Source organism: Peromyscus leucopus, chromosome 8b (genome assembly GCF_004664715.2).
Source record: "Peromyscus leucopus breed LL Stock chromosome 8b, UCI_PerLeu_2.1, whole genome shotgun sequence".
NCBI lineage: Eukaryota > Metazoa > Chordata > Mammalia > Rodentia > Cricetidae > Peromyscus > Peromyscus leucopus.
The window spans coordinates 58,905,100-58,929,999 of record NC_051086.1 but is presented as its reverse complement, the minus strand read 5'-3'; the positions used below and the strand labels follow the sequence as shown (position 1 = coordinate 58,929,999).

The following is a 24,900-nucleotide window of genomic DNA, read 5'->3' as shown; positions in this document are numbered from 1 at the left end:
CACCCAGCGGTGAGCAGGTGGCTGCATGTGGCGTTCAGTCTTGCCTTCTGCAGAGAGGAAACACAGGTTGTCTTTGAGGGAGTCAGTCCTTCCCCCATTTTAGTCCTTGCTCTTGGGTGTGGAGCATGCTTTCCTTCTAGAGGCAGGGCAGGCATAAGACCCAGGCCTGGCCAATCACCATGTTCTTCTAACTCCAATGACTATCGGTCAGAGCATCCCGTTCACTCTAGTGCAGTGAAAAATCACCTCAGAGACTTTGTTAGAGAAGAAACATGTCCTTCTGCTCCTGGTAGGATAAAAGCCTGGAACCTGCTGGCAGTAGTTGCTCTCGCCAGTATGTGGGGGGTGTGGGGGGTTCCTTCAGTGGCACCCAGAGACGGTTAAGCCTAGATCTGGTCCCAGACCTACTCCTAACAATGTCTTTTGGACACCTAGAAGCCGCCCTCCCGAGGACAATAAAATGGCCATTGCTGACAAATGCACTTTTCTACCCAAGCCACTTTGGACTAGGCTCATCATCCTGGGACTGGGGACAATCCTCTGAGCTACCTCAAACACCAGCTTCTTTAGGAAGTGCTGACCCCTCCCCTCCCGTCTGTCTTGCATCCGCATAGGCTTGTACTGCCCATGCTAGGCTTCCTCCGTCCAGCCATACCAGATGTTTGTTTGTCCAAAGCCAGGGCCCTGTGCCAGGTTGATCGGCGTTTGGTGGACAGTCCATAGTACAGCCACTGGCTCCTCTCGTGTTGTTGAGACAGGCTCTTTCTACATAGCCCTGGCTGTCAGAACTTGGTATATAGACCAGGCTGGCCTAGAAGTCACAGAAATCCAGTCCACCTGCTTCTGCCTCTGAGTACTGGGATTAAGGTGTGCAATACCACACCCAACTTGGTTTCTCTATTGCTCCTAAGTGCTCCCTGTCTCCTTCTTCTGCAGCACCAGGTTCCTGGCTGCCTCCTAGGACCGCCCCCCCCCCCCCCCCCCCGCAGCCCCCCCCCCCCCCCCCGCTTCCGCCCCCAGCACTCACAGGGAAACTGTGTTGGCAAACACATATTGCTTTATTTAGTGTTTCTCTGGATTGCAGAAGTGTCAGCAGTGGGCTGAGGACCCCAGAGGGAACAGAGGGAGCCGGGCAAACCCAAGGCCCTCTGAGGTGGAGAGAAGCAGCAGAAAGGGGTGACGGCCCTGCAGCTCCTCCAGGGCTAGCCCTGGCCCCATGCTCCCAGGTCACAGATGTGTCCAGGCCAATAAAAACCCTACCATCCTGAAATTGGGTCCAAAGTGTGTGTGTGTGTGTGAGGAGGTTGCCATCATAGACCCAGGCAGAAGACCCCCCTCCCATCTGGTGGCTCCCAAGGGTGATTGCTGGTCAGAGAGCCAGGTGCATACTTAAGACATGACCCTCGCTTTATGGGCCTCCCTGGCCCTGGGAAAGGCAGTGAGGTGTGCTGAGGACAGTGCGTCACTTTAGGATTTGCCCCAACCTGCTGCTAGGCAAGCCTTCCTTGTGTGGCTTGCCTGTCGCCAGCTGGGTGACTCCAGGGGCCTGGACTAGATGATTTCTCTGAAGTCTTCCAAACTTTAAGACTGTTCCCCCACTCCAGGATGCCCTCAGACTGAGGTGGAAATATTAAAACTTTTTTTTTGTTTTTTAAATGCTGGGGCTTGAACCCAGGGTCTCACACATGCTTAGCACCAGCTCTACCACCGGGGTAACCCCCAGCCCCAAAAAGGGCATTCTTAAGGCAGGAAGATGGGGTAAGGTGGTCTCAGGCCCCAGGTGGAGGTCAGAGTGGGCCGCAAAAGGTGCAGGTGGGTGGGTGGACAGACAGACAGACGAGGTGTCAAGGGAATAAGGAGAAGAGGCTTGGCCAGAGAAGAGGGCCCCACAGCCTAGCCCACGCAATCTTTTAGCTACATTCCTTGCCCTGTTTGAGTCAGGAAAACACATCCAGTGTGCTTAGGGTAGGAAAATGGCTTTTTTAAAAAAATAGTTTCCTATAAAGCATCAAAAAAATCTCAGAGAAAACTTCGGTTAAAATTCCCTTCTCTCAGACATTTGGCATCAGCAGAGGGCTGGCCTGGTCTGCTCAGGCCCCTGCTTGTCTATTGCTGTGGCCCGGCCTGGCCCACTCCTGGGGTAGCTCCCTGGCCCCCCCATCACCTCAAGAGAGGGTGAGCAGGAGGCAGGAGTTTGCAGGTGGGCTTTGGGGGTGTCCCTGGATCCCTGACTGGAAGCTCGAGTCTTTGGTAACTGGGAGGGGAGGAGGGAAGAAGCAAAGCATCGGGAGTCAGGAGGGGTCCACGGGTGCCTTCTTCATCACCGGGAATTCAGCCGAGGGGCCACCTAGTGGGGGGAGCCTAGTGGTGAGCGGAGGAACTGCAGGTACTTAGAGGCTCAGGGGAGATAGGCCTTGCAGCAGGTTGTGGCGAGTCGAGTGCCTTGAGGCCTTGGTACTGCACTTTTCTCTTCCCACAGCGGTACCTACTGCTCTGGCCAGGGTGAACTGCCCCACACATGAGTCCCTGCACCGTCCCCATAGTCCTCATTGCCCTCCTTACTATAACCCTTTTATGGCCACCAGAGGCATGGGCAGGCAACAGGGGAAAGGGGACATGTACTCCAAGGAAGGCTTGGCCATCAACGGCTCTACCTTAGACCCAGGTCAGCAAGCCTCACTCACCACAGCCAGGTGGCCGTTCTTAGCCTTGGTGATGAGAAGCTCCGAGCCAGACGTGAAGTCGATGATGCCATCCCTGCCTGGCCCCCCTGCGAATGTGATGCTGGAGGCAAGGAAGAACGTGAAGACTTGCTCACAGAGACGGACCCCCGAGGCCGGGCCTTTCCCAGGGTCCACGAGCCACCCCAACGTGCTTCACCTGCCCTGGTTGATGTTGATATTGTTGACGCGATCGGCACTGAGGGCCGTCTTGGTTAGCGTCTCAATCACATGATCACTCTGCAGCACCACATCTCCCTGGTGAGCGAGATGCAAAGAACGAGTCAAGCCTTGTCGAGGGCTAGAGGGACCCCCCCCTCCAACTCCCAAGTCCTAAGGGGGGTACCTTTTGTTTATTGTCCTCACGCTGCACATGAAGCACAAATAGGCTGTCACTCAGGCTACTGACGGAGATTCCTGAGAGGGGAGGGCAGAGGTCAGGGAGCAGCGGTCAGAGCGGGCTCCTCCCCACCCCCGCAGGCCTCAACGCTGGCTGACCCGTTAGGTTGGTGTAGTCGATCCTCTGCTTGACTTTGGCGTCTTCCACGATGACCACGGCACTGGGCGTGAGCAGCAGCTGCCGGGAACGAGGTTTGTAGCCCTTGCGGTCATACTTCACCACTGGTACAGCGTACTAGAGACACACAACAGTGTGAGGAGCAGGGCGCGGACTGAGGAGCTCCAGGGGCGACTTCCTTGCCCACGGCTCTGGCCGATGGGCAGAACACCTCGAGGGCTGCTCGGGTCGTGATGAGTGGGTTCTCACCTGGATGGGCTCGGAGCCCAAGGCCTGAAGCACCCTGGGGCTGATCTCTTCGGTGCCTGTAACCAAGATGGGGAGAAGGAAGTCGGGGAAGGCCTGAAGGAGACAGCATGGTGCTGGAAGGCTCAAGGGATTGAAAAGTGGGGGGCTTACCAAGACGTGTGCTAATGAAGAGTCTGGGGACACTCTGGGGGTAATTGTCCTTCTTGCCCTTGAAAATCTCACTAGCCACAGCCTTTTGCTGCAGCTGATGAGACAAAAGGAATCAGTGTCAACGGGCTGGGGACCATCTGGAGGGCGGACCCAACAGCTCCTCCCTTCCTTACCCACTGTCCCCACCAAACAAGGCACAGAGCTCCCCAGGAGTTATGACAGGGTCGTCCTCCTCCTCATCCAACACCATGTTGGTACAACACAAGGTACATCAACCACGGACACTGATCAGTGAGTGTAAAGCTGGGCCAATCAAGGCTCTGGGCAAGCCGGCCCACAACGTGAGTTCTATTCCCTTCTCCAAACTTCTGCAGCTTCCACTGCCTATGAGAAGTCCAATGAAGGGCCTGGCCTTCTCCTGAGGCTACAGTGTTGACCAGGCAAAGTGCCTGCTGTTCCCAGAGCCCCCACAACTAAATACTTGCTGCCCCAGCTCCCCACACCTGCTGCTTCCACTCAGGGCTGATACTCCGGCAGTATTTCCACACCATGTTCTTCATGCACAGCTCCCGTAACAGCTCTGAGGCCTAGGGAAAGAGTCGGGTCAGACCTCTTTTCAGCCTGCTTCCGTTCCTACTGAAAACCCCCAACAGGCCCCTCAAGCCAGACAGCCCTTTGGAGTATTTTCTCCCTGGGGAACTCATTTTCTCTTCTTTTCTTTTCTCTTTCTTTCTTTTTCTTTTCCTTTTTTTTTTTTTTTTGAGACAGGGTTTTTCTGTTGTTTTGGAGCCTGTCCTGGAACTTGCTCAAACTCAGATCCACCTGTCTCTGTCTCCTGAGTGCTGGATTAAAAGTATGCACCACCACCACCCGGCTGGGAACTCATTTCACGGCCCAACTCTACTTCCTCTCCCTGCTGCACCCTCCCTGGCCACCTCTCTGGAGACATGATAAGGACACCCCCCTCCCCCCTGCTAAGTGCTGTGATGGATGTCCCTAACTCAGTATGGAGAGCCACACACCTCTCTCAGGGCGGGTGGGGGTGTGGGCCAGGAGGTGTCCAGGACATTCCGGGGTAGTTGCCGCCTCAGGTTAAGTAAGAACGACGTGCGCACGTGGTCCAGGTAGAAGGCATTCTCAGGGCAGCGGGGTGCATGGCGTAAGATGAAGCCACGGATGAGTCTGGGGGTGGGCGGCCCACACAGCTGGGGTGAGAAACCTGGCAACAGGTCCCCACGTTCACCTTCATCCAGTCCCCCTCACGGCACCCCGGCACTCACCGACGGATCGTCTGCGCTGCCCATTTCCTCTTGGCTGCCTTTCTCCGGCCCAGTGTGCCACGCCACCATGACTGGATACAGATGGCTGTGGAGACCACACATGGCTGACCTCTGTCTTCTCACTGTGGCGGCCCATCTATCCCCTAGACCCTGCCCCTCCCAAAGACCCCTGGGACCCCACACCTGATCGCTTCACTCGGAGGAATTTCTGCCGCCAATGAAAGCCCCTCCAGGCTGCCTGGATCTGGGTGGCTGTGGTTGGGGAAGAAAATTAATGGTCAGAGCTCAGCACCCCTAGGTGAGGCCTGGCATGGTCAGTGGCATGAGTTACGTTGAAGAAGGAAGGGTCTGTGAGAGGCAAGTCAATGGAAGACAGCGGACGAGTGTGGGGCTGGGTTTGGGCTGGGGCGGCTGGCGGCCTTTCTTTGCTGGGGGTGGGGAAGGAGGAAGGACAGCTGAATGAGGGTGGACAGGTTTCCTGGGAAAAAAGCCCAAAGGCAGTCATTTCCATTCCCCAAGGCCCCCACGGGACAGCAAGGGTGAGTCTCTCACCTAGGCTCTGCCGTCGGACCTCCAGGGAATCCTCTGTGGCAAACAGCGTCTTGGGGAATCGGATGAAGATCTTAGTCCTGGGAGGGAGAGCCGGGATCAGCCTCTGGGTACCAGCTCCTTCATCCTCCAGGCCCCGGGAACAGGCCCCACTCACCGGCCCATTTTGTATTCTTCTGGCTTGTAGCCCAGGTGTCTGACCAGCACTGCCACCCCGTCCTGGGGCCGTCCTGCCCACGTGGGCCACGTCTCTGGACACAGTGACTTGTACCTGGGGATGGGGAGAGCAGGCATGTACTCAGGCAAGCCCAAGCCAGTGCCCACTCTGGAGGCCCCTTCTGCTCTGCTGGGTGTCTATAGGCGCTTTCACTCACTGGTACATGGTACACATGCCTGAGGGTCCCCATTTTAAAGGTGGGGGACTGAAGCATTCCCATCTACCTAAGGCAGAGATGGGATTCATAGCCTGGTTCATGTCCCTCTGAATAACTACAAAACCACAACATCTCTGAGTTCCTGTCACCAGTTTCTGGTGGCAGCCTGTCAACGTGCTCCTCCTGTGTGCCCCTCACCAGGGGCTTCAGGACGGTGGGGTTGTGTGTGTGCACCTTGTATCTTCTTTTCCAAGACTAGGCCCATAGCATAAAATGGCTCCTGGCCTGGATCCCATCGCAGCTGAGGGCCTCTGAACCCTCGTATCTGAACTCGAGCCATGAATGCCCTTCCTCCCTCGCCGTTCCAGGAGGTTCTGATCCTCCCCCCTCCCCCCTTCACGGTGGGCTGACCCCACCCACCTCTGTAGGAAAGCCTCATATTTGCGGCGATAGGCGAAGCCGGCTCTGCGCACGCGCAGATTCTCCATAAGTCCCAGGTACTTCACCTGGTGTCTGATAAGCACCTCATCAAACCGACCTGGGAGGAAGACAGCGGAGGTGGTCCTCGGGCTGTCACTGGAAGGCAGCGTCACCACCCAAGAGGCACAGCTCACTGCTCCCGGGGCCAGGGAACCTACCAGGCTGTTTGGCATCATTTGGCTTGATGCAGCGGATATAGGCAGGCTCCTTAGACTTCAGGATCTCCACCAGCTGCAGGAGGCTCATCTTGAACTGTGTGGCAACCTGGTGAGCCAAGGGGGTGTAGGTCAGCTGGGGCTGGGCGGAGGCCACTCATGCCTGCACACACCGCCCCTCTTCTTCCCATCACTCCTACCTCACGACAGAAAGGGCATCACTTCACCTTAGTTCCTTTTAGCTCGTTAGAGACCTCAGCTTTTCTAACCCAGCTCTTTGCAATGCCACACCCCACCTCCTCTTTTTTCCCCCCCTTTTCCTTCTTCCTAGCACTGAAGAACAAAGTCAGGGCCTTATGCTTATTAGGACAGAATCCCGCCACTGAGGTACCCTTCCCCCCTTATTTTTGAGATAATTGATCAGTCTGAGGTCAAGTGCACTGGGGACGATCTGGAAACGAGCCCAAAGGGAGATGGTGTCGGTGGGAGACAGCAGGAGAGAAAGGCAGTCCAAGCAGACGGAGGATGGCTAAGCAAGGGCTTGACACCCAGGGAGCTCCAGTCCTTGCAAGGACTTAAGGAAGGCAGAGACAGCGCAGCAGAGAAGAGGTCCACCGGAGAGACTAGACTTTATCTTTAGGGAAACAGAGCCAATGAGGAATTTGGAGTCAGGGAGCAGCAATGGGATGTGTATGTCTGATTATTTCTACAGCATTTGTGTGGAAGATGGACTGGGAGGGGCTGGTGGGGAGCTAGGAAACTAGAGAAGAGTTGGTTGGCTGGTTCATAGGACTGACCTGGACCAGTGGTTATACGGGCAAAGGAGAGGGAGTTGGGCATTATTCAGGCCACAGAAATCCACATCACCCAACTGGAAAAGTCCCTGGCCCGAGGGACTGGGTGGAGAGTGATCCCTGTCTCAAGTCAGGGAAAGAAGAGCAAGGGGCTTGGCCACAAAAGGGTCCACTTGGGGACATCACTGGATACAGAAACCAGAGGCATGCTACAGAGTATGGGTACAGAGGGTGTGCAGGTGTCCTGAGTATGGAGACACTGGCTTGTTGTGGAATATTGCTTTAACTATGTAAAGATGTGTTATATTTATGTTGCAGACTATTGCTTTAACTATGTAAAGATGTGTTAAGCTAAGGCCGAGCGTTCATAACCAACGATAAATCTCTGTTGTGATGGGAGCTGGTGGGCAGTCCAAAGAAAGTCTGCTACACTGGCTGGAAGGACGGAGTCAGGACAGCAGAAGCAGGGTCCTGGATGGGCACCACAATGTCTCTGTGAGCCAGCTGGAAGTACCCCGGGCCTCTCTCCCTCCTGACCTGGAGCTGTGAGGACCTCTTCTGGCTCAGCCCAATAGTTGCACCTCTGGCCTCAGCTGGCTGAAGGTCCCCTGCATCTGGCACCACTGGCCACATCTGCCTTTTCCAGCCCCTCCTCCACTAAATTGTTCTGTTCAACTGTCTGGCTTTCCTTGGCCTCTGTGTGGATGTGGATGGTGGACACACAGGTACGCTGCCTACAGAGCCCTCCTACAGGTCTGCTTGACAAGCACTTACTCATTCTCTCGCCTTAAATGCTGCCTTTGCCTTGGAGCCTTCCCAGATGCCTACCCCCCCTCCCCAGCATGCAGTTCACTCCCTCTTTATGGTTCCCAAAGCACCCATGCACCTGGCTGTGAGAGCAGCTATTTGTTTGATTCCTCAGAGCTGAGAGATGTCTGCTGACTAGATGGATACACACAAGTGCCCAGGCAGGCTGGGGTACCGTGGGTACCCATACAGAGAGAAGCAGGCAGGCATACAACAGTCTACATATAGAGAAAGGTGGACACACGGGTATGCACTTAGAAAGACAAGGGCTAGCGAGGTGGCTCAGTGGCCAGTCTGACACCCCCAGTTTGATCCTGGAGACATATGCCGTGGAAAGAGAGAACTGACTCCAGTAAGTTGTGTTCTGAACTCTACTCACACCATGGCACATGTACCCCCACACACATACATACACAAATAAATAAATGTAATAAAAAATTGGAGGGAAAAAAAAGCCAAAGACGGTCGTGAGAGCAGACACCCAGGTACGTGCCCACGGGTGTACACATGCTCCCGGTCACAGTGGCATCTGGGCTCTGGTCTGTGCTCAGGCACACACACACACCACTCCAATGTCATAATCTCCGCACCGTCTCTGGTCGCTTCTTGTCACTGAGCTCGTTCCTGTCAAAGCACTGGCTCATGATGGGGTTCATCGAGCTGCACATGGTCTGTGAGGCAGAAGAGGGGTCAGGGCTGAGCAGAGAGCCGGAGATGCTTCCGAACTGTGGGTACCCAACCCACCTCAGCCCGCCTGTGCCTTCCTCACCTCCTTCAGGTTCCGGAAGAGAAGGTCATTGTTCTTATCCAGAAACCCTGCGAGGGGAAAAGAGGCGAAGGGTGAGGGAGTGCCCCCCCACACCTGGCCCCATGGGACCCAGCCCCAGGATCCTCACCAGTGACACTGTAGGTCACCTCTCCAGCATAATGAAGAAGGCGGAACTCGCCTCGACCTAGCGATTTCCTGGTCTTCTGGTCAGCGAGCTTGTGCCTGAGGGTGACAGGGAGAGGAAGCTACCATTTGTGACCTGGGGCATGTCCCTGCCTGTTGACAAAGCTTTAGGAGCCATCCAGGAAGGAGCCGGCAGGCCCTGGGCTGTCCCACAGATTGCACACTTCGTGGCAGACTGTGCAGGCCTGAGGCCTGTTGCAGAGTTCACAGAAGTTCAGAACAGTAGACAAACTTGCCTAGAGGCCAGCCTAGCTCCAGGAGCTACGAGGAGGAACTTGGGCTTAGGCATGCCAGGCAGTCCAGGCATAGGGCTGATTTCATTGCCTCTGGCCTCTGCCCAGCTGTTTAGAGGGAGGTAGAGCTGCCCTCTCCATTTTCAGAATGGAATCTGTCCCAAGAGATTATTTAAATTCTAAACATGCTTGTACCCTCTAGCCCATTTTTTTTACTTTGAAGAACTATTCTGAGCAACTACCCAGAGATGCAGGTGAAGATTGAAAGCCTCAAGAAGAATGTGGCGGCCTTGCTCTCACATCACAAACCTGGAGGGTGAGCTTCTGGGTAGCTCAGTGGTAGGATTGCCTAGCATGTGTGAAGCCCTAGGTTCCATCGTCAATACGGGGGGGGGGGGTGGGGGGGGGGGAAGCAAGAACAAAAACCCAGTGGGGTGGTGGTGGCACATGCCTGTAAAGCAGAGGCAGGCAGATGTCTGTGAGTTTGAGGCCAGCCTGGTCTACATAGCGAGTTCCAGGATGGCCAGGGCTACAGAGAGAAACCCTGTCTCAAAAAACCCAAACAACCACTGGGCGTGATGGTGCACACCTTTAATCCCAGCACTCAGGAGGCAGAGGTAGGCAGATCTTTGTGAGTTTGAGGCCAGCCTGGTCTACAGAGTGAGTTCCAGGACAGCTAGGGCTGGCTGTTATATACAGAAACCCTGTCTCGAAAAACAAACAAACAAACCAAAAACAAACCCTGGAGAAGCTCACTGGGGCCCTCAAGGCAGGGTGAGAGCTGCAAAGTCCCCATGGGTCATAGCCCTCGAAGGACATATTTTGGAGAAATTTTTCCACTTGATACAGGAAAAGCCCTAGAACATAACATTATCCTGAGCCTCATACACAGTAAGTTCCTGACTTTGGAAAAAAAAATGTATAGGAACAGGCAGGAAGGAAATGCCTGGGATTGTTCACAATGATGACCTCTGGGTAACAGGGTCACAAGAGGCTTTGCACACATTCCAACTCTCTCTAATGAGCAGCATTTTCGTAATTATGCGAATTTTATTGTTCAGTGTGATGGTACATGCCTGTAACCCTAGCACTCTGGAAGCAGAGGAAGATAGGATCAGGAGTTCAAGGCCATCCTTTATAGTGAGTTCCAGGCCAGACTGGGCAACATGAGACCCTGTCTCAAAAAATCAAAACCAAGCAGGGCGGCAGTGGCACACACCTTTAATCCCAGCACTCTGGAGGCAGAGCCAGGCAGATTTGTGAGTTCGAGGCTAGCCTGTTCTACAGAGTGAGTTCGAGGACAGCCAGGGCTACACAGAGACACTTGGAAGAGAGAGACTAACCAGTACCAGATACAGTGGTGAAAGCCTTTAAGCCCAGCGCTCCAAAGGCAGAAGCAGGTAGATCCCTAAGTTCCAGGTCACCCAGGGCTACAATGATATTTTGCCTCAAAACAATAGCCCCCCTCCCCCCCCAAAAAAAAATCCCTTCAAATGTTTTCCCTGCTTCCTTCCTTCCCTCTTCTTCTTTTTTATTTTTTTAGTTTTTCAAGACAGGGCTTCTCTGTGTAGCCTTGTCTGTCCTCATTCTGTAGACCAGGCTGGCCTTGAACTCACAGAGCTCTGTCTGCCTCTGCTGTCCCAGTGCTGGGATTAAAGACATGCACCACTACCACCGCTGGGCTGGCTGGCTGGTTGGCTTGCTTGCTTCCTTCCTTCCTTTCAAATAGGACTTCACATTATAGTACAAGTTGGCTTCAAACTTGCAGTAATCCCCATCAAGCACAAGCAGAAACAATTTTTCATGTACTTGTTTTTTTGTTTTTGAGCAGGGTTTCTCTATGTAGCCCTGGCTGGCCTAGAACTCACTCTGTAGACCAGGCTGGCCTGGAAATCACAGAGATCTGCCTGTCTCTTCTCTGAAGCGCTGAATTAAAGGCATACATTTCATGCTTGGCTTCATGTACTGTTCAACAAACAATGCTCATGACTGTTGAGTCCAAAAGCCTTGGGACATTCATCCCAAGCTCTCCAATCTAAATAGGTAACATAACCGTGACCAAATGAGTGAATCTTTCTGAGTTTTGGTAAGATACAACATAAGAAGCATCCTTACGGGGTTCTGTAAACTAGGAGGTGAGGGGTAGGGGTACCCAGTTTATGTGCTGAGCTTCCTCACTTTACAGAGAGTCCTTTTGTCTTTTGTTTTGTTTGTAGACAGGATCTCAGGTGGCCTGGAATTTGCTATGTAGCCAAGATGGCTTTGATCCTGAGGCCTCCTCCTTCCAAGTGTAGGACATTCCTTATATAGAAAGCAATTTACAAATGTGGGAGCTTAAAAACACAAACAACTTAGCAAGTTTCATTCTCAGAAAAGGAGGAAGGTCCAACAGTGGCCTTTCGTAACCGCCAACATCACCACTTTCTCCGATGATTAACTTGTGGCTGGTGGTTTGGTTTGGTTTGGGTGCTGGGGACCCAAAAAGAGTCCTGTGCATGCTGGGTGTGCCTTCTACCACTGAGCTATGCCTTCAGCCTCACAGCTGGTGTCGCCACTATGGAGGGACCCCGGCTGAACCTGAGCCCCGGCCCCAGCAGCTCACTCACGTCAGGAAGTGGGGGTGGTGCTTGACAGTGTCCTCCAGCTTCTCCAGGAAGGTCAGGTCGGTGGCCTCCCCAGGCCGCAGGCACTCTTCATCCTGCAGAGCAGAGCAGGAGGTGAGGGATTTATTGGAAAAGAGGTGATACAGAGGCCATCATGCAAGAAGTCATAGGCACAGGAGAAAGGGGCAGAGTTTAGGGAGCCCTGACAGAGAGCCTGCGGCCTGGGCCAGTACCTCACCTTACCCTGCCCAGCCCCACACTCGGACCCAGCCAGCGGACACACTTGGGACAGAAAGGAGGGAGGTTTCCAGGCTGTCTCCCACCCTGAGGCTAGAAGAGCAGAGGATGTACCAAGATGGAGATGATGCCCTTGAACTTCTCCTCGACCAGGTCACAGATGATCTTGTTGTTGAAATACTGGACAGGTTCCCACTGCACAGAATGAGAAGGGCATCGATCACCGGGTCCCCCCACTCTCTCCCGGGAGCCCCAGTGCCTCGCTTCCCATGACATGCAGGGTACCCCAGGCATGCACGTACCGCAATACCCTCTGCCTCGTATTCCTCCTGCTCAGACTTGAGCGTCAGCTCGATGAAGAGCTGCTGCAGCTTCTCGTTGCAGTAGTTGATGCAGAACTGCTCAAAGCTGAGGGACAGTGGAATAACCCGCAGTAGTGCCGGGGACAGGGAATGGACGGGAGCAGGTACAAGCAGCAGGGCTGAGAGATGCCAAGCAGGGCCAATGGCTGGGAATGAGAGGCAGGGCACAGAGGAGGGGGCCAGAACACAGACATTAGCAGACAGACTGGCGAGGCTCAAAAGTGCAGGACTGACCTGTTATGCTGAAAGACTTCGAAGCCGTAAATGTCCAGGAGCCCGAGAACGGTGGTGCTTCGCCAGCTGGGACTCTCGGCATCCTAGGGCCAGCCAGTCAGCAGACAGCATGGGTCCTCGTGGTCTGCCCCAGCTCCCGGCTACGGGCCTCCCCGCCCGCCCTCCCTGCCTTCCTTGGAAGCAGCATGGACTGAGTACTCACCTTAGAGGCCAGTGACCTGTTGATCTTTCTGACCAGCCAGGAGAAAGTGCGGCTGTACACAGCCTTGGCGAGAGCGTCCCTTGCGTATGCAGCCTGTTCAAGGTTCAGGGGGCTGAGGAGCTGCCGCAGAGGATAAAACAGGAGGTGAACGCCACAGACACCCTTCTGTCTGTCCTACCTCCCCTCAGACCCAGGCACCAGATAGAGGAGTCCTTACCACCCTGCCTCCCTAACTCCATTAAACCAGAGAGTGGCGGTGCTATTTAGGACATCATAGGGAAGCTGTTATAGGGGTCTCATTCTTGGAGGTGGGAGCCCTGGCCAGCTCACTGCACCTCTCTCTAAGCCACCTGCATCACGCCCCTCCGGCAATACTGAAGACCCTGAGTAGACCAGCAGAGAGGAAGGAAGGGACGAGGCTCCCTAGGCCGGCCCACCTCTCCTGTTTCTGTGGCCAGTCTGCGTCTTACCTCTTCCCCCTTGGCGATGATCTTCCTGTGAGTCAGGGCTTCCCTCAGCATTGTGCCTTCCACGCCAAGGAGCTGCCAAGGGTGGGCGGTGGGCACAGTGAGGGGCTGGTTTCTCTCACCTCAGCTGTCCCTGTCCTTGCCCTCTGCCCGCCACACTCACCCTAGTCAGATACTTGAGCTGGTTCTCAGTAGTGACCTGGGCATTGCTTTCCTCGTCCGCAGCAAAGTGGATGTTGCCCAAATGCAGGACGCTGGCCACGATGCTTAGTAAGTCCTGAGGCGGCAACAGGGGCATGTGGTGGTTATGAGGTCAGGGAGGTCAGGGCCGCCCATGAGGACAAGTAGGAGATGCTCAGATCTAGCAGGGAATAGTTGGTAAAGCACTCGGGAGGGGAAGGGAACTCCAGGTAGAAACGGGTTCCAAAAGAAGTGGGTGAATTTTGGGTGGGAGAGGAGGGGGGTCCACAGAAGCGCCCTAACCTCCACTTCATCCTCGGTGAAGTCAATGACTGACAGTGCCTTCCTGACGACCTTCCAGTCACTCTTGTCATTGATGGAGGAGACTTTGGCACACTGGCCCTGGAGAAAGAGCAGAGCTGGCAGCCGGCACTGGCGCTGTGCCCCCCTGGGTGGCACCCACCCGGCCGGCTAACTGCTCACCTTCACCAGGTACAAGTAGCTCTGGGGGTTCCGTTCCAAGCCCAGCCGACGAAGAGTCTCCTCCTCACCCCCCTCCAGTAGCTGGTAGAAGACGTGGAAGTTCCGCTCCCCGTGATTCTGGTGTACCACTCGTGACTTTTCCAGGAGGTAACTGAGGATGTGGCCTCCCACAGGGGCACCCTGTGGGTAGGGTGGGGAACAGGGATGGTCAGCTCGGTCAGGAGAAAGGACCCATCTTCCTCTTCTCTCCTGCAGTAGACCTGGGCTCTAACTCTAGCTCTGCTACTGGGTAAGTGGGCTCAGGCACCCACTCTGGCCTCAGTTTCTTCATTTAAGAAATGGAGACACAGCTCATGTGACCTGCTCTCACCTCAGTCAGCACACACACATGTGGCGCACACACACATGTGGCGCGCACACAGAGATTTAAGGAGCGAGAGAGATTCAACTCTATCCACTTCCGAGTCATACTTGTATGCCTGCCAGGCACTGCAAATTTAACAAGCCTGCCCGTGCATTCCAGCTCTTTCCTCTCCCACACCAACCCCAGCTCGTGCCCGCCCATCTCGATCAGTGGCAGCTCTGTAGTGCAAGTTCTTCGGGAGGGAAGGCTGCGGTCCTCCTGGAAAACTTTTTTCCCACCTACTTCCTATATCCAAACCAGCAGCCGATCCTGCTGCTTTAACCTTGAAAACACCCAGAATCCAACCTCTGCTCTCCACCTCCATGACTACCACCCCGATTTGAGACGCTCATCTGTCACCTACATTATTACATCAGCCTCCCAACCGGTTTCCCGGCTTGGCTGGGTTCCTCTATCATCTACTCCCAACAAAGGCTAGAATGACCTTTTCAGTAGGAAAGTTGCATCACGACAGGCTACTATTCAAAACCCTCTCATGATTTCTTTTCACTTAGCTGAAAAAAAATTTTTTTTTTTTTGCAGGGCTCTCTCTGAGCATAGCTTCCTATGTGTGTTTTTAATATGATTTAACGTCCTTGTTTTAATTCCCACACTAAGGCAGGGGGAAAAACAAATCTCTGCAAAGACCTAAGAGACCCTGGCTGTCTGCTCCTGTTTTCCTGGTACCTTGCTTCCTCCTGCGGCTTCTGGCTTCACTGTAGTCTTTAAACACACTAAAACTCCACCTCTGCAAAGCCTTGGACCGCACGGCTACCTGGCCTCATTGCCCCGGGCATCCGCTGTGCTTGCTCCCCACTCCCACTGAGTCACTGCTGAAATGCCACCCCGAGTGAGGACTTCCCTATCTGCTTTAGAACTGCAGACCCAGGTGTGGCGGTGCAGCCCTGTAATCCCAGCTACTCAAGAAGATGAGGCAGGGCAATGGGGAGTTGAGGGGCAGTCTGGATTACAAACTGAGACTATCTCATTAAAAAAAAAGAAAAAATTCCAGTAGCACCCACCGTTACCTGATTTTATTTACTGCTAAGTTATTATGTTTCTGTTTATCTCCTATCAGTCCGGGAGACAAGATCTGCTTGATTTCACTGCTCTAACTGTAGCCCCCCGAAGAGTGCCTGGCACACAGTAAGTCCTCAACAAATACCAACCTCCTGAATGGCACACTCGACCCCTTCTAATGCTTCAACACACCCACAGGTACCTTGAAGTCAAACTGCACGTCCATGTACTTCCCGAACCGGCTGGAGTTATCATTTCGGAGAGTCTTGGCATTTCCAAAGGCCTGGGAGTGGATGGAAACGTGAGGGGAGCCAGATAGTTTCTTCTCGTTCTACCCTCTCCTCAGCTGCTGCCATGCCCTCACCTCCAGCACGGGGTTGCTCTGCAGCAGCCGGTCCCGCACGGCACCACCCCGCTCAGGGGCCGGGCAGGTCTCTGCATAGAACTGTAGTAGTCTCTTGGTGGCCTCCGTCTTTCCCGCTCCACTCTCTCCAGAAATCATCACTGCCTGGTCCCGCCGCTCAGTACGAAGCGCCCGGTACACGGTGTCAGCCACTGCAAACCTGGGGAGAGATTTGCCGAGAGTCCGCAGGGGGAGGGAGGGTACCTACATCTGACTGGACCCCTCTTATAAAATGTGGGGGCGGAGGGGTGGACCTGCACAGCTGAGGATGGGGGCCGAGTTCACTAGCACATGGAAGTCTGAAAGGATCACTCCGGGTGGGGTGCTAGCCAGGTGCAGCATGTTAAAACAGTTAAAGGAATAAGTCACGAGGGGGAACTGGGGTTGGGAGCCTGGGGCGGGGGTGGGGGTGGGGGGACGACAGGACCCAAAGACTCATCTATGAGAACCGAGGTGACTCTGGGGTAAGCAATCATGGGATTCCTCACAGCTGTGAAGGGTGAGTCAGTCACCCAAGGCAGGGGTCAAGAATCATTTCGGAGTGGGGGTTGGGTGGGGCCATCTTGCATGACGATGGGGGAGGTCTCTCCTGGAAGGGTGAGGGGATCACTCACAGGTGGGGAGGCACTTCATAGAAACTGACTCCACGGTAACGTTCCATATGCTGCCTACTGTAGATCTGTAGGTCTCGGTAGGGGTTGACGGAGACCAGGACGGGGCCGATGTAGGTCTGGGGGACAGAGAACGGTCAGCAGCTTGTCCTGAAGGCTCCTGGTGCCTCCTTCACCCCAGCACCACCCATTCTCACATAAATGAGGTTCTCCCGGAATCGTCTCCGCAGGTTCTCAATGAAGGCAGCCTCACTGGTGAAGTTCTCCAGCAGAACGAAGTCCTGCACCCCCACCCGGTCCCGGGCGGTCAAGGCGCTCTCCATGGTCACCCGCACCCCGTCACTGCCCAGGGCCTGTGGAGATCCAGCCACGAGACAAAGTCAGAGTCTGCAGGTTAAGGCAAGGCCACGTCTCCAACCCCGCCTGCAGGATGTGGAAGGCAGGGACACTTGGCTACAGAACACGTTTGGGACGCACGATTGGGTCACACTGCGCACATGGGCCATGCACAAAGCCCACAGGAGCACCGGGGACCCAGCAGACACAGAACGAGTGCATGGAATTCAGAGAGGCGTAGTTTCGTGTGGAGAAAGGTGGGTCATGAGAATGAGCTCCTGAGAACAGAGTCAAGAATGCTGTGTTGACCTTGGACAAATCTCCTTTCTCAGGGCTGCTTTCCTCCTCAGGGAAGAAGAGTGAGTTAGTTCAGGTGACCTCAAATCCCTCAGCTATGTGTTACAGGTGCTTTGGAGGACAAATAGTTCAGGGTGAACTCTGCAGACAGGGACAGGCCATTTCTCCTGCTCCCACCGACCCCAACTCCCCAGGGGTAGAGCTGCTTAGAGACCAAGCAAGAGCCCATCTCCCAGGAGAGGGTTTCCCCATGGGCCACCACCCCAGCTGGACTTACCACCCACCCCAGAAGGGGGGTGGCCTGCCCTCCCTCAGCTGGAGCCACTCCCTGAACTCCAGCTGCTCGGCTCCCCACAGTCCCTCCCCGGTTGAGAAGCCTCAGGAGGTGGGGGGTTCTACCAGGGGAAAACCCAGCTGCCACCCAAGGGTGGGGCAGGAACAGGCTTAGCTAGACCCTCACGCCATGTCCAGGGATGAGGTTTCCCTTTACGGAGGGTCTGCAGGTTCCAGAAAGTGCTAAGGGTCAATGAAGAGGAAGGTACTGGGTGCAGGGAGGTCACTAAGTCTCCCCCGACCCTAGTGGATCAGGAGCTCTCTGCTCCTCGGTCACCCCTAAGAGCCCGGGGCCTGCTTCCCTCACACCTGCCCACCACTCACCCACCCAGCCCGAAGCTGCTGTCAAAACCACGGCCGCAGCCCCCGCCCCCTCGTCCTCGGGTGAGGAGTCTCAGCCATCACCAGGGGCGACCCGCATGGCCCTGGGTCCGAGCGTTCTGCAGCCTTCTCCGCCTCGGCCTCCTGCCCTAGCAACTTTCAGGGACGTTTTCCACCGAAATTCCTGGGCCGCGCCTAATGCCTAGCTAGCCCAAGGAGGCGCTGCGGGCCACCGAGCGACACCCAGGACCCCCATCCCGCCCTGGCCCTTGCTCACCGACGCCCGGTAGCGCATCCTGCCCGACCTGGCGCCCCGCTCCGCTGCCCGCACTCTCGGTCCGGGCTCGGTCGCGGCGTCAGCGAGGGAGGGGCCGGCCCGCCCCCCGCACCGCCCCTCGCAGGCCCCGCAGCTTCAGGGGCTCGGAGCCTCGACCCCGGGGTCCCTCTGCAGCCGGCCGAGCCTGGGCTGGGTGGGAGGGGGCCGCGGGACCTCGGAAGGGGGCGCGCGAGGGGCGGGGCCTCCTGCGTGCCGCGGGCTCCGCCTGAGTCAGGTTTTCCAGGAGGAACGTCGTTAGTTCCAGGGTGGGGCCCGGAACCCGCGCGGCCGCCGCGTCTACACGGCCCCGGAACTCACTTCCGGGCTCGTGTCTACAACACGGGGCCGGACACCCCGCGCGAGACCAGGGCTGGAGCCCGTGGGTCACCGAGGAAGCAGGATTTCCCTCCCCACCCCCAACCTCGAGTCCCGGGAAAGTTAAAAATAGAACGAAATGTCCAAATACGGCCGGCGCGCCTGGACAGGCGGAGCCTCTGTGCGGGACACTGTCCACCCCCATACCCACTCCGGGAGGACCAGCTCCATTCTTTAAACCCCTAGGAAAAAAAAAATTGTTTGAGACACAGTCCCACTACGTAGCCCAAGCTGGCCTGGAACTCAAGAGCCTCCTGCCTCAGCCTCCCAGGTGCTGAGATTACAAACCTGTGCCAGGATGCCCGGGGAGAAAATCTCTGGAAAGGTCTCGTGTCCAGCAAAGAACACAAGCCCTAGGGCCAGGGACGGCAGCAGGGTGCGGCCCTTTTTTGCGCAGCATGGCCCCTATAGAAGCCTGAGTTTCCTGGGTGGGCAGCCACCTTCTGACTTCCTCGCATTTGCAGTCAAACCTTTATGCTCCATCCTCAACATCCTTCTTTGGACTCAATGCCCCAAGGGCTCCTCTCATCTCTCTTCCTTTCTGGTCCCTCTAGATCCCCCCATTCTCTCTACCCAGGCCACCAGCCGTCTCCCCAGTCCAGCTTCCAGCTGGCTCTCTGAAGGCACCAGCCCCTTTTAGGTCCGAGCTGTGTGTGTGGGTGTGGGGGTGGACTCTGGCTCAGTTGCCACCACTTATGGCATATTGATGTCTAAGGGAAAAAAAACAAGAAACATCAAGTCTCTTAACTTCTTAGGAGACAGACGGTTCATCTTTAAAATGAGGCTAATACCTGCCAGAGGAATTGTTGGGTTGCTACCGCCCAAGCCTTCAACACCACTACCCTCTTCCTCTTTCTCCCAGCCACGCTCATTCTATACACATGCTTGGGGGTGAGTCCATTCTTCATGTCTAGTGGGGAACCCCCCCCCCCCGCCCCGTGCGCCTCTATCTGTCACTTGCAAAGGGTTCTCAAATGCCTTATCTGTTTCTCGCCCGATGTTAAGAACCTGAAGCATATACCGAGGATACAGACTTGTTCTAGGGAGGAAAAAGGCAGGGTAAGGACCCCAAAGCGCCAAAGCGCCCCACCCCTTGGACGGGGACTCCCTGGGGAGACGGTGCGCCTGCGACAGGTGCTGGCTGCAGCCTCGAGGGGAAAGACGGTTCATTACTTCACGAACAACAGCTCGGGCTGAGCCACAACCCGGGGGTGGGGGAGGCGTGAGGCGCCAGCTGGGAAATGGGGCCCTTTGGAGCGGGCCAGGGGAATGGGTGCCGCAGGTGAATGGTTAAAAAAAAAAACAGAGCAGGGGGAGCGCCCTCTGCGATGCCCCGGCTTTAAAAGCATGGAGAGGATACGACTTTCAGCCCACCCGAGAGCTTTAGAAGACTTGGGGCGGGAGAGTTTGGAGTACCCAGCAAGAGCAGGGCTCCTTCCCCTCCCCCTGCGGCGGCCTCAGGGAGCTGCCGCTCGGGCCAGTGGAGTCTGGGTGGGAGGGGCGGGGCTTCGGAGGGGCGGGGCTTCGGGGCCGCAGTGTCCGCCCCGCCCCGCCCCGCCCCGCCCCGCCGCGTCAAGCGGCTGGAATGAGGGGAATCCGCGTGCGGAGGGGTCCGGCGGGCTTCACCCGTCCCGAGCGGCGCAGCCGCATTCCTGGGATGCCCGCTGGCGCCCCCGCAGCCACCGCCCCGCATCGGAAGGAGGGCGCGTCGCCGCCGCCCTGTGGGCCTGAGGCCAGCCTCAGTCCGGGCAACCTCCCCTGGCCTGCTCCACCTCTCTGGACAGAAGCGTGAGTCCAGAGAGGGGAAGTGAAGTGGGGAACCCAGGGTGGGAGGGACACCGCCATGCCAGGCGCTTCCTGCGTTCTGAGCTTATGTCACTCCCGTCGGTGCCCGGCGCCACACCATGAGTTCTGTGTTATTATTATATTTTAGAAGGGGGAACTGAGACTAGGTAGGTGAGATGCCTTGTTCAAGATTTCTACACTTCTAGGACGGATGGAACCGGAACCCAGGACCCTAATACTACTGCTGGGCTGCCTCGATCCCTCCCAACAGTTAACAGGACTGCGCTGACAGTTTTCCTCAGGGACCTAGCACAGGGACCTGTGTCCTATGATTACTGATGTATATGCTTTAGGGGTGGCAGCTGGGGAACAGGTGACGGCCACTGGGCCTCACAGCATGGCCCTGCGCTTAAGGTTGGCTGCAGGCTGGAGTACACCGTATACCAGTGAGTGACCCAAGACTTAGTCTGGAAAAGCACCTCTGGGCAGGTGTGTACTGGAACTACAGGGAATGGGATTGACATTCTGGGCCATTCAGTGGCCCTTACCTAGTGTTTCCAAGCCTGATCTCTGGTGGAGTAAAGAGCTGTGAGCAGCCCCAAATGCTCCCGCAACCCCCAGGCTGGAGGAACTGCTTTCAACAACCCTAAACTGACTTCCACTGAGGCAAACATGGCCTCTTGGAGCAGGGGAAACAATACCCCAGCCTGCCTGGTAGCTCAGTGTTGGGCACAAGGCAGACACTCTTGTTCTGTCCCACTCTATAACCTAGGCTGACCTGGGACACCACAGTCTCTTGCCTCAGCCTCCCTAGTGCTGAGACTACAAAAGTACACTCCCACACCTGGCTTACTTTAGATTCTCGAATCCATTTTAGGTCTGGGCCCAGGTTGCCCCATCAGGGAGTGTTAGAGGCTTCGGGCTTCGGGGAACTGTGAGGGGAATGAGGACAGGCAGGGATGAAGGAGGGTTTTACTCACAGGGCCCAAGCCTCTAGCCCCAGAACCGTGGATCTTTGGTCCACCAGAGACCTTTATCTGTGAGTCCAGCAAAAGCTAACAGAGCACCTTGCCCCTGAGAGTTTTCACATTCACTGTCCTCCCAGAGAGTGAGGGCAGCATCTCCAGCTGGTAATCATGACCTGACATTCAAGGCCGGTCCTCCTCCCTCCATCCCTCACACCAGTCACCGCCTCCTAAGACCTCACTCCTGCCTCTCCATCCTGCTCCTCTTCTGGACCAACAACACAACAGCCTCCTAACTGTTCTTCCCGTCTTCCTCCCACCAATCAAAGCTTCAGTACTGGCCTGTGGCATTTACAAATGCAAATGTGACAGTCTCAGGTTAATGGAAAGGAGGTTGGTGGAGCACAGCTCCCCACGTGCAAAGCCTGCCCTTCACACTCACAGCTCCCCACGTGCAACACCTTCCCTTCACACTCACAGCTCCCCACGTGCAAAGCCTGCCCTTCACACTCACAGCTCCCCACGTGCAAAGGCTGCCCTTCACACTCACAGCTCCCCACGTGCAAAGCCTGCCCTTCACACTCACTGCTTCTTGTCAAGCCCTTGCGAACGTGCTCAGTTTACTCTACTGCTCCTGTATGAATCTGTGACCACACAGGTAGTCCCCTCCAGTCCCTTCTTTCTCCACACTTTCCCCACTACCACACACAGTCAAGAGGTGTTGGTTGTACCACTGCTGCCAACCACCAACCACACGGAACTGCATGCATCCGTGGCTTTGCACCAGCAGCTTCCTTGGCCCAGCTCACTCGACCTCCCCACCTCACTTAGTCATCCGCGAAGAACAGCTCAGACATCACCTTCTCTATAGCTCCTTCCTAATTTCCCCCAACACACAGCCTCCTCATCGTCTGTTTCCTTGTCAGACTCTGCCGGGAGACTGCTCCGGTCTTAGGCAAGCACCCAGCCAAGCACTCGCTGGAGATTCAATAACCCCAGTGGTGGGCGCCTGCATGAATGAATGAATCTCAGAGGCCAGGAGAGTGAGCAAGAGGCTGGCGCGTGCCGGAATTGAATAAAACAGTGGGCCAGCCATTCATTCCCCCATTCATCTCTGAGCCCCGCACCCGCCTCATTTCCACAAACGGCTCGCAGGGATCACTAGCACGCCTGGGCTCCGGGGGCGAAGGACGGGAAGGGGCGGGGCTCGGCCAGTTTCTCCGGAACCCAGAGCAGGGGCAGGGAGGGCTGCGGGAGTGGCCCAAAGGGAGCACCGGGAGCCTGGATCCTGCGCCCGGGCGCGCTTTACCCGCGAGCGTCCCCAAGAGTCTGATCCCCAGTGCCTCCGGGTCCTGGGATCCTGCACCAGTTGGGCTGAGCGGATCTTGTCTCAGCAACACCCGCCCTGAGACAGCACGACCACAGCTCTGGCCGCTGAAGGCGCCCAGCCGCCTGCCCCTTCCTCCGGCCAGCTGGCCGACGGAGGCCACCCGGGACCCTGTGGCCGCTTCCCTTCCCACGCGTACCCACCGGCTCGGCTCTTCGGGTGTTCGGGCGGGGGCTGGGCTGAACGGTGTGGCCGCCTCGGGAGTCCGCGGCCCCGGCACGCTCTCCCCGCCCAGGGCCCGCTAGGGGCCGGGCTGTCGCCTATCGTCATCCCCCGCAAGGCCCAGACTCAGGCGCGCGCGCGCGCGCCCTTGGGCCCCGCCCCGTGTTGGTGGCCCTCCCCAGGGCCCGAGCCGGCACCCGCCAAGGCTTGGTGCTGCACTTCTCTACCAACCCGCAGGACGAGACGCGTCATAGTTACACTCGCGCGCGCGCGCACACACATTCCTCCGGTAGAAGACCAGACTCACGCTGTAGTGCTCGGTGGGCGAGAACACCAGATGCGGTTCTCTGTCCCCAAACGAACTAGACCCTCATTCCACTGCCTTGCGTGCTAGGCCAGTCCTTCCCCATTTCTGATTTTCTCTCTGCCTTCACCAACCTTCTCGTTCTATGCCGCTTGAGTTAGTTGGGCAATGCCAGTTCTGTGTGTCCGGCAGGGAAAGAGAAGACACCAATTGTACTGTGCGCCTGCAACTTTTATATGTACTCGTCTTTTGGCGTTAGAGCACTGTCATCTTGCTATCTATGTTGAGTTTCCAGCTAAGCCCATTTAGGTTCAGGGAGCTGGCGGAGGAATTCCAACCCAAACTCCCCTTTGAAAAAATTCCTTCTAGTAGCCCACAATTCCTTATCCCTTCTTTCCACTTACTCCTTCTAATAGTTTCTGTCCCCATCCAAGATCAGAACAGGTCCTCACTGCTCATCCCTTTCCAGATGGATGTACTGGAGGCCGCCCGGTCCAGGAGAGACCCTACCACCATTCCCCCCAGCCCACAGTATCATCCCAGCTTACAAGTTTGCCTGGCCTGTGGGGATGGACCACGCGGATGATCTCCCCTGTTGGTATCAGTTCTACTTGAAGTGCCATTCCGCTGTGTGGAGCCAGCCTGCAGGACGCAGAAACTGCCCAGCGTGCCACTGGCTCACACTGGGATAGCCAGTTGGTTCTGCTTCAACTCCAGCCCCAGGGGATGTGGCTGGTCCAGCTTCTCAGGACACAGCTGGAGCAGTCCAGGTCTGATTGGGAGGTCTCTTGGCCAGAGGGTTGGGGCAGGAAGAGGAGGGGCTGAAGGATGGAGGAAATGCCTGTTGTCTCAGGTAACCAGAGGAGCTGATGCATCCACCCATGAGGGACCCTGGGTTCCAGGTCAAAGGTTAGGAGACAACCCCCGCCCCCAACTCCTTTCCCAGCAAGTCCTTGGCAGGGCCTCTCAAGCTGCCCTCTCAGATCAGCTAGAGTGGGGAATAACCATTCCTCTAACCAGAGGTACAGCTTTCCACAAAGCCAAGAGGATCCTTTATGTGGCATTGCTCCTCTTCAAGTCCCTTCAGCTTGGCTGCCTCTGAAGGTAGTGAGCCTTTCTTTCTTTCTTTCTTTTTCTTTTCTTTTTTTTTTTTTTTTTTTAAGAGTTTGAATGTTGTCTAGGCTAGTCTTGAACTCCTGGACTCGAGATCCTCCTGCTTCATCTGAGTGTTCGAGGACAGGCATGTGCTGATTACTTGTTTGTTTTCGAGACAGGGTTTCTCTGTGTTGCCCTGGCTGACCTGAAACTCACTCTGTAGACCAGGCTGGCCTCGAACTCAAGAGATCCAACTGTTCTCTGCCTCCCAAGTGCTGGAATTAAAAGTGTGTGCCACCACTTGACTACACCTTGTTTTAGAGGCCGGGGCTGGTCCTGCTAGGCAGAAGGTGGTATTAGAAACAGCAAGAGGCTCTGCCCATCTCACTACTGGAGCCTCAAGGTAAGTTCCTGGGTCCCTTGGGTGTGTACCCCGTTTATTTTCAACTGTACTCTCGCCCCCCCCCATACACACACAGTGTTCCTGTTTTTCTGTCTTCATTGTTGCTAAATCACAGCTGACATTTTCCTGGCCTGGAATTGAGCTCTGGGTCTCCAGCCATTCCTTATAGGAAATGAGAATGGGGAAGTCAGGGGGAAACAGACTTTTCCAGGAGAGGCTGGCATGGGAGGGGCGGAGGACCCCTGGGACTGTGCTGACACTGATGATCGGGCACCTTCCTTTTCTCCCTCAGCTTCCCCCGCCCAGGAAAGGCCTATAAAGCTTCCTTCCTCTGGGAAGCACATCTATCCAGGGCA

At 56.0% G+C, this 24,900-nt stretch overlaps 1 protein-coding gene across 4 annotated transcripts; it reads right to left on the bottom strand.

Annotated features, from left to right (window-relative positions):
- Positions 1 to 1,039: 1,039 nt before the first annotated feature.
- Positions 1,040 to 23,812, bottom strand: Myo1c (myosin IC). Of its 4 annotated transcripts, none has more exons than XM_028866762.2 (32): positions 23,595 to 23,812; positions 16,663 to 16,818; positions 16,469 to 16,584; positions 15,816 to 16,014; positions 15,654 to 15,734; positions 14,029 to 14,208; positions 13,849 to 13,947; positions 13,529 to 13,642; positions 13,369 to 13,440; positions 12,899 to 13,018; positions 12,697 to 12,779; positions 12,403 to 12,508; positions 12,215 to 12,295; positions 11,867 to 11,958; positions 8,972 to 9,066; positions 8,845 to 8,891; positions 8,666 to 8,746; positions 6,478 to 6,583; positions 6,260 to 6,377; positions 5,623 to 5,736; positions 5,469 to 5,545; positions 5,100 to 5,168; positions 4,917 to 5,001; positions 4,659 to 4,818; positions 4,140 to 4,223; positions 3,637 to 3,730; positions 3,487 to 3,542; positions 3,219 to 3,354; positions 3,067 to 3,137; positions 2,881 to 2,978; positions 2,685 to 2,784; positions 1,040 to 2,347 (listed from the first exon to the last, which is right to left on the bottom strand). In XM_028866762.2, exons 1-32 carry the CDS (start codon positions 23,667 to 23,669, stop codon positions 2,321 to 2,323), a joined length of 3,192 nt encoding a protein of 1,063 aa, XP_028722595.1. In that variant the 5' UTR covers positions 23,670 to 23,812; the 3' UTR covers positions 1,040 to 2,320. The 4 variants fall into 4 exon arrangements, with proteins under 4 accessions (XP_028722595.1, XP_037057273.1, XP_028722597.1 ...); XM_037201378.1 differs by lacking the exon at positions 23,595 to 23,812 and adding an exon at positions 22,720 to 22,856; XM_028866764.2 differs by lacking the exon at positions 23,595 to 23,812 and adding an exon at positions 22,724 to 22,856.
- Positions 23,813 to 24,900: the final 1,088 nt, after the last annotated feature.

Excerpts from the sequence above, each read along its gene's own strand:
- Myo1c (XM_028866762.2), bottom strand. The coding sequence starts at position 23,669 with ATGGCACTTCAAGTAGAACTGATACCAACAGGGGAGATCATCCGCGTG. Across the intron at positions 11,959-12,214 it reads AGGGCATCATCTCCATCTTG|GATGAAGAGTGCCTGCGGCC; the intron begins GTACATCCTCTG and ends TCTGCTCTGCAG. Across the intron at positions 2,348-2,684 it reads AGAACGGCCACCTGGCTGTG|GTGGCCCCTCGGCTGAATTC; the intron begins GTGAGTGAGGCT and ends TCCCCCCACTAG.